General features: G+C 43.8%; 1 protein-coding gene across 1 annotated transcript in view; it reads left to right on the forward strand.

The window, feature by feature from the left end:
- Positions 1-14,341, forward strand: part of MYO19 (myosin XIX) — a 112,541-nt gene that overhangs the window by 56,271 nt on the left and 41,929 nt on the right. The window contains exons 12-15 of the mRNA XM_075266397.1: positions 319-484; positions 1,732-1,805; positions 3,805-3,926; positions 6,848-6,961. Of these exons, the coding sequence (XP_075122498.1) occupies positions 319-484; positions 1,732-1,805; positions 3,805-3,926; positions 6,848-6,961 (476 nt within the window). The remainder of the gene's footprint in view (positions 1-318; positions 485-1,731; positions 1,806-3,804; positions 3,927-6,847; positions 6,962-14,341) is intronic.

Genomic DNA, 14,341 nt, shown 5'->3' on the forward strand with positions numbered 1-14,341 from the left:
AACAGTCTGGAAGTCTTACTACCGAGGTGCCTGGGTGGGAGGTTTAAGATATAAATAAGGGGATCTAAGGGGACTCTTTGTAAAAAAGAAAAAAGGGAGTCCGTTAATGCTCTAACCTCCTACCAAAAGTATGGTCTTTACACAATAATGTAAACTTCTTATTTTCTTATGAACATTGAAAAATTTTGTGTATTTGATGGTACTTTGTTATTATTCACATATTTTTAATACTTATATAAGGAATGTCACTGTAAACACAAGGTTACTGTCACATGTGTACTTGTTTGTAATTTAATATATTGTTTGCACTTATTTTAGAGTTTATAAATTCTTCTTCAAATCTGTTAAAACTTCCTACTCACCTACTGCTGGAAAAATTATGCTTCCGAACTATAACAGCTGGGAAACAAGTGTTTAAGAAGCCATGTAAGAAAGCAGAATGTGAAACAAGAAGGGATTGTCTAGCCAAAACTATCTATGCTAGGTGAGTTTAAAGGTTGATAAACTAAAATAATATGGCACTGATGGAGACTGACCTTTTCAGTACCACTCCTCATGCACAAATTAACGTAGTTTGGTCACTTTGCTTTCCCCAAAATATAACCATAAAAAGAGATCAAAAAGTCATATATATGAAACATTGATACCAATAGAAAGTATGCCTTGTCCTGCAAATAAAGAGCCCTAATGTATCTTTGTCATCAGGACCCCACAGTATATATTGCCCAGACAAGGGTATTATGGGCTAGATTTTTATACAGTCAGGCCTCTGCTGACCGTTTCACACCCTCAGGACAGCTGCTGCCATATTTTATTTCTCCCCTTTGGCACCTGGGTTTGGGCTACCGGTGTCTGGCAGTGCTCTGCAGTTCCCATCGGACACTGGTCTCCTCCGGCCTCCATACTTGCGCTCCTGGTCTCAGTAGGTCTTTCTCACTGCTCCAGTACCACTATACTTGTTTGGAGGTCCACTAATGCGGGTGAATGCAACATCCTTGCAACATCTTGATAGGAATCGATTGGTAATCAAGCTTTCATTTGTTGTAACATTTGTGACTGGATCAAAGGATATTCCTCCATGCTTTTAGTTTAAAAACATTTTTATTAATGATAGAATCCTTTTAACTTCCTCCTACCTTTATAGATCTCAGAGTTAGAGGATACTTCAAAGGTTCTCAATAGGGTTGAGGTCAGGGAAGGATGGTGGCCACACCATCAGTTTCTCTCCTGTTATGCCCATAGCAGAAAGTGACTCAGAAGTATTCTTTACTGCATGAGATCGTGCATTGTCACGCATGAATATGATTTTGCTGCGGAAGGCATGGTTCTTTTTGTACCATGGAAAAACAGAATCCTATCCAATTTGCAGGTACTCAAAATGCAGCGTTTTTCATGTGACACCAGAATCCCTGTTCTATGATCTAAAATGCCCCTCTCAGTCTCTGCTTCTGCACTATACACGAGGCTGCCCACCTGTACTTCAGTTAGGAACAGTGTACAGATTTCAGCTAGTAATAAACAGGGAAGTCCACTTCAGGACAGGGTTATACAGAAAAGAGCAAAAATATTTTAATAAAGTTTAAATAATAAAAATAAAAGTTTAAAATAAATGTACAATATTTATTAATATCACAAATGCAACCAAGAAATTACAAGTTGTTCAAAATTGTGCTTATGCTTTAAAATATGAAATTTGAATAAAACAAATATTGAACTTGTTCTTTCTTCCAGATTGTTTGACTGGCTGGTGAATTCAATAAACAAAAGCATATGTTCTGAGCCTGGAAGATGGAACAATTTTATTGGTAAAGTATTTCAATGTTAGGCTAAGGCTCCACCTTGCAGAAAAGCTGTTTGTTTTTTTTTGTGTTTTTTTTTTTGCTGCAGATCTTGCTGCACTTTTTGAGCCAAATTCAGCAGTAGATTGAGCAGAAGGGAGAAGTAGAAGAGCTTTCTTTATATTTTCCATGTCTTTTATAGCCACTCCTCGATTTGGCTAAAAAAAATAAAATAAAAAAAAGCACAGCAAAATCTGCAACAAAAAAGCAGCTTTTCTGCAACATGGGGCCTTTGCGTTAAGGTTTCTGTTGACAATATGGCTATGAGGTGGTAGTGTACTATGTGGTATTACCTTGCATGTTTTTGCAAGAAACTGTTCCATTACAACAATGTGGGTTTTTTGTTTTTTTGGTTTTTTTTTTTGCCTTGCAGCATTTTTTAAACTGTTAGGGTCAGTTCACACGTGAAAACCGCCTAGCTTATTTGTGCGAGGTAAAAAACCTCGGGGAGTTTTTTTGACGCTGTTTTTTGCATTCCACGCGGTTTTTGACGCGGTTTTTGACGCGGTTTTCGCTAGGTTTTTTTTTTCCTATATGTGCTATAGAAACTGCAGGCAAAAACCGCGCGGTTTTTTGTGCAAAAAATCACGCGGTTTTCGCCTCCCATTCACTTCTATGCAATTCTTCAGGCGTTTTCCGCCTGAAGAAAGGTCATGTCGCTTCTTCAGGCGGAAAACGCTAGGAGGAAAAAAAAAGCTAGTGGTCTACATAGACCACCATGTTAAAGGAGCGGTTTTTGAAGCGAATTCCGCTGTCAAAAACCTCCCCTTTGCCCACGTGTGAACTAGCCCTTATTTTACAATATCCACATTTTGTTTTACAGCCTAAATGCAGAATATTAAATTATTTTTTTTTCTTGTCAGAAGGAAATCAGAGTAGTTTCTGGGTGTTCAACCCCCACTCTGAACCTGATATTGATGATTTCTCATCATTATCCATAATAACAGAAGGAAATAGGTCTATGGAGACAAAACTAGTGACAATTGTTTGTGTGGATTTGATATAGAATAGATTCTGCCATATGAATAATTATTATATGCATCCATGATGTTCATGTAAATTACATTCATGATGGTGCAAGTGGGGTTGGGGGTGGTGGTAGAAATATTCTCTATTACACAGGTTTTATTTTTGTCTTTATTTTTATTATTATTGTTGTTTGTTTGTTTGTTTTAATTCAATTTAAAGGAATATGGACTAACATGATACGTAATATGATATGATATGTTAATAAGGTTGAAAAAAGACTGTCCATCAAGTTCAACCTATAATCTTGCACTGTTGATCCAGAGGCAGGTGTAAACCAATATTGGGAGAAAAAATTACCTCCCAACTCCAAACATGGTGGTCTGAATAAATTTGTGGATCAACCTGTTACGTGTAGCTCACAGATGACAGTGATTTCATGTTTGCTAGGTATTACCTCACAGTTATCAGTAATATCTGCAAAATTAAAAGGATTACAGATCATTTCCTTTTGGCGTTTTCCTTTGTCTCAGACTGCTAGAGACCTGTGAAATCATTAAGTCATCATATTTTCACATAGCAGGAAAGGGGCATTAAAATATATGTAGCTATCCGACATAGTAACACCATTTCTGGCCATTATTTAACTGAAGAGTGAGGAAAGAGGACTTTTTCTCTGATAACATATTCCATAATTTATTTTATTCTCATGTACTATTGATTTATACAAAGCTGTTGAAAACTTAGTGACTGTTATGGCGTATTTTGTGACCGGGATCTGATCTAATTTCCAGGTTTGACTTTGTGGAATACATGCTAAGCTGGACAAGGCATGATGACTATTCCAACAGAGAAAGATTGTTTACAGAGCACAGTTATCTCAAGTGTCACTAATGCATTCTAGAACTGACAGTATTAATATTTTAATTTGAGCTATCTTGCACTTTGTGAGCTGTCTACAGTAATAGCCTTCCCTTCATATATTTTTTCTGTTCCCCAGGTTTGCTTGATGTCTATGGATTTGAGTCTTTTCCACAAAACAGCCTAGAACAGCTGTGCATTAACTACGCTAATGAGAAACTTCAACAGCATTTTGTATCTCACTACATGAAAGCTCAACAGGTAAATTATGTATTATTATAAATAATAATATTAGTATGGTTTATTAGTACTCATGGTATGGCAGAACGTTTACTAGTCACAATTAAAGGATTGCTGCTGTCTATGGCACCATGCACCAGGCCCCATGTCTGGAGGGGAATTATTTAAGATCAGCCAATAGCAGTTTGCTGCCATAGATCATGTAAGCCAGCGAGCTGATGATCAGGCAGTCAACCTTTCAAGACAGAAGGCAAAGAGAGATCACGTACAAAGGCTCAAAGACGGGAGCCTGAAGTGCCTCAAGGACGAGATTGAGTTCACACTGTTCCACAGGAGAACAGTAGGGAGGAGCGAAAATGTTCTACTCCCTGCAGTAAAATCTTCACCTGAGGCCAGAAATTCAGGGTTTTCTGAAAAAGAATAGAAAGGGCAGTCTCCTGCCATTTAAAAGAAGAAAGGCTGAGTTCCTGGTACAGACCAGATTGGAGAAAGGCTAGGATTCTGGGAAGGGAAACGGACTAATGTACGTAGGCCTTCCACGTGTGATGATAGATCATGGAAGACTTAAGTTTTTAGGCCTTAAGCATGGTCTGGAAACCGGGCTCCAAAAAACTTGATACTGCAAGACATCTGCTTCAACAGCCACACCATTAAAGGTAGCTGAGATAAGGTGGGTTGGGACAGTGAACCCTTGCCAGGGTCGAGCTTTTCTCAGGTTAGGTAATCTGCTGTTCAACTGTCCATGCCTGTAATGCAGATCGTAGACTGGGCTGGAACATGACGCTCTGCCCAAGAAGAGTGTGGGAGAGTTTTTGCATGGCCTCTCAATTCCTGGTTCCCCCCTGATGGTTCAAGTAGGCTACTGCGGTAAAGTTGTCAGTCTGGTCTTTGACCAGACGCCCTTGTAGGTGACGTCCGATGAGACAGGACTAGGAATGTGGCTCTTAGTTCCAGCAGGTTGATCTGGAGGGAAGTCTTTGATTTGGACCACAGGCTCTGCACAGTTAAGGCACTAAAGACTGCTCCCCAACTCCAGACAGGAGGATCAGGCTGTCAATGCTGGATATAGACTTGTCCCAGTGGAACAGAATCGCCAATTGCTGCAGACACACGTGGAATTGGGCATAAGAGATGGCTTCGAAGGTGAAGACTATTGTGCCCATAACCTGCATGCAGAGACTAAGTGAACACTGAGAGTTCCTCCAAAGATGGAACACACCGGATTGGAAGTCAAGGATCATGCCCAGGAATTTCAACCAAATCACAAAAGTCAGGCCTTTTTCTCCTTGTTGAGCCCCTTGAACCAATGAAGGAAGTCCACGGTGATCCATAAGCTGGTCAAATTGTCTATCTTGGAGGGATATTAAACCAGGAGGTCACAGTGACTCCTCTGGAGCAGAGGATAGCCATGAGGGACTCCATAACCTTGGTAAATACCAGTGAGATAGAGGCCAGCCTGAAGGGGTGCAAGAGAAGCTGAAAATAACGCAAACCCACCGTGAAACGAAGAAAGCGCTGATGGCACAGCAAAACGTGAATGTGGAGGTAGGCGTTGTGAATGTTGATGAACAGTAATTTCCCAGTCCCTTCATGTTCATGATGTGGGTGTAGAGAGCCATCCTTCTTGTGGATGGTTTACAGATTTGAAAAAAAATCCCTGGAAACGCTCTAAAGCGTAGATGGGGATAAAGATGCTCTATCATTGTAGAGCTGAGACAGCCTGTAGAAAGACAGCTGCTTGAGTGAGGGAAGAAGGCAAAATGGAAGGAACAAATCTTCTGTTTGGAAGGAAGAAGAACACAATGGAATAGCCGGTCAACATTACCTCTTGGGCCCAGGTGATGTTGATGCTCAGATCTTCTTGAGATTTGGTTGTTTTAACATTTTATATATGGTATGCATGTTAAATGTTTTGAGTGCAATTAAAAGTTAAGTTTTATAATTAGTTCACATTCTGCTGTTTTGGCAGCTAAAATATGGAGTAGAACATTGACAAATACTGATGAAAAAATTCTGATCAGTATACCGTCATCTAAATGACTTGATGGTAGGATTGAGCGATCGGATTCCGATCAGCGATCAAGAAAATTTCGTGATCGGAATTCCGAACACGATCTTTTTAGGTGGGATCGAGATCGGTACTATTTCCCACAATGCTTTGCTTAGCCTTCACACTGAGTATATGCTCCGCTCATTCTGAGTGGAGTGTATACTCAGTGTGAAGGTTCCGCTGCGGTTCCATAGGAATGAATGGAAGCAGCCGGCACACAGCCTTAACCCCCTGCGCGCCGGCTGCCTTCATTCATTCTAATGGGAGACTAAACTAACCTCTCTAGTAGCTACTTGCCTCCAGAGATGGCTGCTCCGGTGCCCAGTGTTCTTCTTCACCTTGCTGCCGCCGCCTCCCAGGTTAGTGTTTAAAGAGCTAGGAAGGCGGGGCTTGTGGCTTAGGAGAGTGTGGGCGGGTACAGGGCGGGGAGACGTGATGTCTCCCCTCCCAGTACCCGCCCCCACTCTCCTAATCTGGGGGGCAGCGAGGCGAGAAGAGCAGCGTGGAGCGGCAGCGAGGTGAAGAAGAACACCGGGCACCGGAGCAGCCATCTCTGCAGGTAAGTGGACACCAGGGGGGACTAAGTAGCCAGAGGATTAAAAAAAAAAAATCCTCTGGCTACTTAGTGATTCACTACACAGCGTGGATTCTAACAATTAAAGAGTTCAATTGTTAGATTCCATGCTGTATAGTGAATAGGATTGCTCCGATTAATAAAAAAATCCCATTGACTTACATTGGGATCAAGATCGGGTTCGAATGAAAAATGATCGGAAATCGGATTTTAAAATCGATCCTGAAAAGTCAGGATCGGCTCAACCCTACTTGATGGCGTTAGGCTGAATTAATATTCTAAGACTGAAAATTATTATATTTTTTTGTCATGTTGAAGGAGGAATATGCAGCAGAAGGGCTTGAATGGTCTTTTATCAGTTATCAAGACAATAAACGCTGTGTGGAGCTTATTGAAGGAAGTCCAGTTAGTATTTTTTCATTGCTGAATGAGGTATGTAATTGCAAAACAAAATGATTTGCCACATTAATTTCTTTCTTTACATGACTTTGGGGGTTTAATTGTTTTACATAATAATATCAGAAATATATTGCGAGATGGAGTAAAGTAATATGTACATAACATAGAATTGTTTTATTATGAAATACTGCTCAAGGGGTGCTTTTAAAGAACATTTGTTACTTTTATGCCAGTTTATAATATTCTCTTGATAATGCCCAAATTTTATTACAGCTCAGATAATATGGAGTAAGGATCAACCAGTCATGTTCATGCTCGCTGTTCTTTAGCAGTGAAGGTCATAAGGTCATATGGTAGTACAATCGGGACAGAGAACTCCACTCATGGACCATTAACCTCTCAGATGCCATGTTCAGTTTCAACCACAGCACCTGAGAGGTTACTTTCACTCTTCTTACTAGCAGCACTTAGCAGCTTCACTTTCTAAAGAAATAAAAAGTGATCAATACAGAAATTGTATAAATAAAAACTACATATCATCCTGTAAAAAATTTAATCCTGACACAGGTCAGCAGATATATATATATATATATATATATATATATATATATATATATATATATATATATATGTATTTCATTTTTTTAAGTGTATTAAAACATATAATAAAAAAAATAGAAATTTGGTATTGCTGTCTTTGGACTGCCTTACGGAATAAGTTAACACATTACAGCACATTATCTTTACAGCACAGAGAACACCCTAAAAAGTAAATGGCACAACTGCACTGCTCACCACAATCGGCATTTCTTTTTCATTTTCCCAGTACATTACATGTTATACAGCTATTTTGTTTTAAAAATATATTTTTTTAAAAGTTATGACTCTTGGAAGATGGGGGGAGGGCGATGAAATACAAAAACAGGAAATTACCAAGTCCTGAAGGGATTTAGACTAAAGTGTGGGGAACAATGCTGCGGCTTTTTTTTTTTCCTCAGCATTTTTCATTGTGATTTTTGCTGCGTTTTCCTCTGCAGGCTTTCTGTCTGTATTATACCTATGCAGAAAACGTTAACGTTTCCACAGGTATAATTGACATGCAAGCACGGGTGTTTTTGAAAATACAGCTTTTTCACAGCTTATTTTTTTTCTACAATGTATGAATGAGATTAATCAAAATCCCATCCATTTTGCAGGTTCTATAAAATGGAGCTTTTTTGCGTCAGCATACTGTTTGTGCAGTGTAAGAGCCCAGCCTTATATCACTGGTTTAGCAGGATTTAGAGCTCTTTCATACGAGTAATTTTTCTATCCATGCTGTTTGATAAAAAAAACCAAACAACACAAAAAAAACACAGCACACAGGCAGGATGCACAATGTTCATTTTTTTTATACCCTAAAGGCTCTTTCAGATGAGTGATATTTATATATTAGTGCCAACGTTGGCAAAAAAAAAAGCGGACAGCACAGGTACAGAACATGGACCCATTATTGTGAATCAACGGCAAATGTCCAGTTTACAGAGAAATGTTGGGCCAATGTTTAGCACATCCCTGAATAAACAACGGGTTCCAACAAGGACTTCAATAGATCACAGCAAATCCAGATAAGACCTGTCAACAGCAATACTTGCTTACATGTTTGAGCTTTACTAGTGGCTCAAGGGACGGTAATTCTATGTGATCACCTAAACCTTTCCTTTGATTAGCTAACTCTTCAGGAATAGCAGACATCTCTTACTCTGCCATCAAATGGGACAAAAGGGCCTCCACCTTCACCTTCGAGTCCCCTGGTGCCTCACTCACCCCACAACCAGAGACTACATCTTTTACTTCATACCTCAGGACCCTTGCGGCCACATTGGCTACCAGGTTGCCCCATCAGGGTCCCCGTAATCGACATGGGTACCATCAGTGGTGTAATGATCGTGGTTGCAGGGGTTGCACCACCGAGCCCGGTATGGGGTGCGTGGCCAGTTGGAAATGGCTGTGGCCTTGGACCACCATGATAATGGTCCGGGAAAGCCTTGTTCCCTGACTGCTATACATATTGTTAACCACTTCCGGACCGCCCATAGACTATATACGTCCGGGAAGTGTTTGCCTAGTTCTGACAGGACGTACCGGTACGTCCAGTCAGAACACAGGAGCTGCACGGAGATCGTGCAGCTACTGAAGCTGGGAGCCGGCTGTAACTTCAGCCAGATCTCCCACAGAGATGGCAGGGAAGATTTATGACCTCCCCTGCCTTCTCAATAGCTGTGTATACAGCGCTCAATGAGTGCTGTATACACAGCTATGGGCGCTGCCTTGATTCGGCCGTCTGACCCAGCGGTCACGTGATCCGCCGGGAGCAGAGTCTTACAAGAGCTGCTGGGTCCTACAGACACAAAGGCGACTTGGAGGAGTGAGCCTCCGAGATAGCCAATATAGTTTTGCACACGTTATCCCGAGCCCGCGGCCAGTAATAAAGCCAATTTGATCGTTATGTATCAGGGCCGGCATAAGAGGGAATAGCCTATTCGCGAGTAATTTAGCAAAGAGTTTGACATCGATATTAATCAGAGAAATCAGGCGGTAGCTAGCCGGATAGGCAGGATCCTTGCCAGGTTTGGGGATTACCGTGATCAGAACTGAAACGGACTGTGATGCGAACGACGCCGAGTTAACGACGCTATTAAAGACACGCGTCATTACCGGGGCCAGGAGATCACTGAAGCATTTATAAAAACGCGCAGTGAATCCATCCAGACCTGGGGATTTACCCGGGGGAGAGGTCCGGATAACAAGGGAGACCTCTTCCAGTGAGAAGGGTTCTTCGAGGGCCGCTCTACCGGAGTTTGAGAAGACCGGGAGGGGGGGTCTCGGAGACATATTTCCGGATCTTGTCGCGGAGGGCCGCCGGAGCTAGATCCGCAAAATGACCGCGGATGTTGTACAAGTCTTTGTAAAAGGAGCGAAAGTCCGCAGCTATATCCGTGGGGTTATGGACCCCGCTGCACTCCAAATCCGAGGAATATATGAAAGAGAGTTGCGCGGATGAAGTCGGTGTGCACCACCCTATTGTGCAGGAACTGTTCTTCGAGGAAGGAGCGAAGTTCCTCCCGTGCATTTAGTCTGGGACCTGGTGTGCTTGTGAGAGGACTCCAGTGAGTGAATAAGCTGAAGGCGATCGGTTATCCAAGCGGCGCGCTCCCTTTTTAGGCGTGAGCCATGTTGAATTAAGAGCCCCCGGACAACACATTTCAAGGCTTCCCTTTGCAGTGGGAGGGCAGTAGGGTCATGTGATGGATAAGGAGAAAGTCCCCGATGGTTGTATCGATGGCTGATTTACAAGTCGCATCTTTCACCAGACTTTCGTTCAACCTCCACGTAAAAGAGCGACACGCCTGGCCTGTAACCTCAAGAGAGAGGAACACGGGCGTATGGTCAGACCAGAGGGCTGAATCGAAGTGAACAGCAGGGGACCAGGAAAGAGCATACTGACTGGTAAGGAAGAAATCTATGCGGCTATAGGAGTTGTGGTCAGGGGAATGATAGGTATAATCTCTACCCTGTGGATGCAGGATGCGCCAGATGTCAACTACCTGGGATCGATGGAGAGTAGCAGCGAGGCAGTGCAGCTGTGAAGGGGCGTGGGGGGGTCGGGGGGGGGGGTGAGAGAGGAGTCCACCAATGGGTCCAGGACGAAATTAAAATCGCCCCTGAGAACAACCACACCTTTACAAAAGTCTGCCAACTTGCCGATCAGGGATCTGCTATATGTCAGTTGACCCTGGTTTGGGAGATGGCAACCAGCAACAGTAAGGACGGTGCCCGCAATGCGCAATTTGAGAAAAATATATCTACCTTCAGGATCAACCAGAGTGTCCAAAACCTCATGCTGTAGAGATCGGTGGAGGGCTATAGAAACCCCCTTGGATTTGGCAACCGGGTTGGAGCTGTGGAACCAGAGAGGGTAGTAATGACTACGTATTTCCGGCATATGATCTTTCTGGAAGGGAGTTTCCTGCAAAATAAGGATGTGAGAGAGCTTCTTATGCAACTAGTATAGAATTTGACTAAGTTTTTGGGGAACATTAAGACTCCTGACATTCAGCGTACAGAAATTAAGAGAGGACATGGATAAGGAAGGAGGGAGACAGAGATATGAGGGGAAAAACAGGCAGGAGAAGATGAGAAGGAAAGGGGGGGAGAAAAGACAAAGACGAACCGAGTGCAAAACAAACCAAACAAGTGGGGTGGAGGAGTCCCCGCCCTCTTCGAGTGGAGGTTAAAGAGGAAAAGAAATGCCAAAACCCACACTACTAAGTAGCGAGGCCTCGGTGGGGAACGGGCTTTTCAACAGAGGAGCCGTAACCCTGCCCCAGACCCCCAGACCATACAGCAAAAAGAACAAGAGCAACAGATACATTATGGAAAAGCTGACCAGCTTAGCCGAGGAGAAAGGAGAATCCCGACATCACCAAAGTTAAACAACTAAATAGTGGTAAAGGATGCGTGCCCAAGGGGAACGCAGGAGCTGACTGAAAAAACATCTGCGAGGCCACATGCAGACCCCAGGAGCAGGCAGAACCCTGCATGAAATACAGCATCAGAAGAAAAATATGACAGCAATAATCACAATAATCAAGTGGTGGGTGGAGGTGCAATGTCCTGGTTGTCCGCTACAGAGGGGGCACAATCGCAACGGCACCGTTTGGGGCGCCTCTGAGGTCTGGCAGGCAGAGTCGAGGGAAGAGCTCTGGAGAATGAGGGCCAAGAGAGAACAGGAACAGAGGGAAGTCCCAGGGCATCAGTAAAGGATGAGAGCTCATCCGGGTGAGATAGACACACCATGTGGCCATTATGGCGGACCTGGAGACGAAAGAGGAAGCCCCAGGAGTATGGCAATTGATGCTGGACTAAAACATCCAAGAGCGGTTTCAGGGCTCTCCACTTGGCCAGAGTGAGGCAAGAGATCTGAGGGAGTAATTGGAGCTCAGTGTCCTGAAACGTGACTTGGGGGGACTCCCGGACTTTGCGCATGATCGCCTCCTTCAGTTGATATCTGTGAACCCTGCAAATGACGTCCCTGGGGTTCAAGGAATCGGGAGGGCGTGGGCCCAGAGAATGGTGAGCACGGTCAAGTTCAATCGGGGAGTCCTGAGGGGCCCCTAGCAGGGAGTTAAAGATGAGGCACAGAGTAGCATCCAGCTGCTGGGGCTCAATGGACTCGGGAAGCCCTCGCACCCTGATGTTATTCCGCCTGTTACGGTTCTCCAAATCATCCAAAAGATCTGTCAAGTACTGCAGCTGCTGAGTATGAGAAGCTACTGTAGAATCAAGGGCGGTGAGCTGGGCACCCTGAGAGGCAGAGGAAGATTCCAGAATGTCCACTTTTCCTTCCAATTGTTGGACAGCAGAATGAACCGCATAAAGTTCAGATTTATAAGACTATTCCAACCGCAAGACATATTCCTCCATGTCAGACTTAGTAGGAACGTCCGCCAGGTGGGCGCTGAGTCAGCGAAGCTCATTGAGTGTGTCAGTAATGGACGTAACAGAGACTGTATCGTTGACCAGAGCACAGCCAAGTGCAGCAGCATCAGCAGTAGGAGAACCAGTGCCAGGAGTAGTTGTCATGGGACCCCAGGAACACAAACCCTCAGCAGCTGAGAAGTGGAAGGGCAGGGGTCTTGTATACCAGAGGGAGAGGGCACTGGGGAGCCCACCAGGCCATGTGCAGGGCCAAGATCAGAGGTGCCAGGAGGAACAATAGGAGGCACCAGGGTTCGAGGGTCTAAGACAGACATTGCAGCAGGATCAACCAGGGAGAGGATGGACTGGGAGACATTGAAGTAGGCCTACCTCCACTGCAGGGAATGAGCTGAGGAGAGTCCTGTACGAGGCCAAGGACTGGAGACAACGGAGGAGCCGCAGGTGATGGAGGAAGAGAAGGCCACGCTGTGTCGGAGCCCCCTGCCGACATGGGGGAGGGGAGGGCCGGTCCGCATGGCGTCCGTCGGTGTGAAGCAGCCAGGGATCCGGGGGACTGGAGGTAGGGCCAGGGCCCACAGACGCCATGGGGGACAGAGCCAGGGCCGCTGGAGAGCTTCAGGTAGCAGGAGGGCTGCTCGCAGGCCGGAAGAGAGGCAGAGCCGTATGGCGGGGATCCGATAGCGGCGGCCATCTTAGGAATGGCACTGTAGGCTACAACGGCCGAGTGCTGTACCCAGAGGAGGTGTCGAGGAGGACCTCTGAAGATTACGCCGGGATCTGTCCATGGTTCGGGTGAGTGTAGAAGTGCCAGTCAGCACTAAAAACGCCAGGATCTGAAGGCTAGGAACGGAGCTGAGGTAGTGTGCGTCCTCACTCCTCCATAGCCAGGCCACGCCCCGCTAGAGGTAAATTAGATCATAGATCATACCAGGAAGCTAATGAACATTTACTGAATGTTTATCCTAGGTACACATGTCCGTCATGGGTTAAATGTCAGACAAAATGTCTTTCTGCACTATAGAAGCATAAAGGGTTTTTTTTTTTTTTGTTTTTTTTTAATGCTGTTTATATTTGTAATCAATGTTGCAGATTTTATTGATGATTTCTTTTATAGTTTTTATCTTTTTTTTATAAAGTATAATTAACTGTTTAACCGCATCACCTGAGAGGTAGTTAATGTACCGACTCACAATTGCTACTCTATGACTTTGCCCTCTTGCAGACAACAGTGTTTTAGGACAATGTGCTATCTGGGTTTTTCTCAAATAGCAGACTGGCTCATTAATTTCTATGGGCCCATACACGTGCCTCGTGTGTGGGCTGACAGTCTGGGCCAAAAAATATAGAACAGGTCCTATTCATGTCTGATTTTACAGCCATTCTTCTGTGGCTCCTATTCATTAAATGAAATAGAACCGCGAAAGTTCGGCTGGTGCATGCGCTACCCGTGCTGTTCATTAACTGGAGACAGTTAGCATATGGTCGTGTGCAACCGGCTTAAGGGTTTGTTTTAACCCTGAAATACATAAGCAAGTCCTACTGGTGTCATGTATTATCTGGATTTCATGTGATTTATTAATGTTGAAGTTTTTTTTACCCAAATAGAGCTTTTGTTTGGTCATTATTGTGATTGCAACCATTCACTTGATAATTTTTAATAGCCCTCAAAATTGCTTCCAAAATATAGGCAAAATTTGATACTAGGCCGGTAACAATTAACTGCTGATAATACATAAATGTTTTACTTTAAGAGAAATCACCAGTGGCGCAGTCCCACACACTGTTTGCTTTGTTCTATTGTAAGAGGGCTTTTGTCATTGACTGTATCTTGGTTGCGTGCTAGTCTAAGAGGAAAATAAAGAAGTATGTGATACGTGTACACCATAAATCATGCAAAGGAAAATTTGTTGTTGGATGTAAGTACACTATAAA

Source organism: Leptodactylus fuscus, chromosome 2 (assembly GCF_031893055.1).
Source record: "Leptodactylus fuscus isolate aLepFus1 chromosome 2, aLepFus1.hap2, whole genome shotgun sequence".
Taxonomy (NCBI): domain Eukaryota; kingdom Metazoa; phylum Chordata; class Amphibia; order Anura; family Leptodactylidae; genus Leptodactylus; species Leptodactylus fuscus.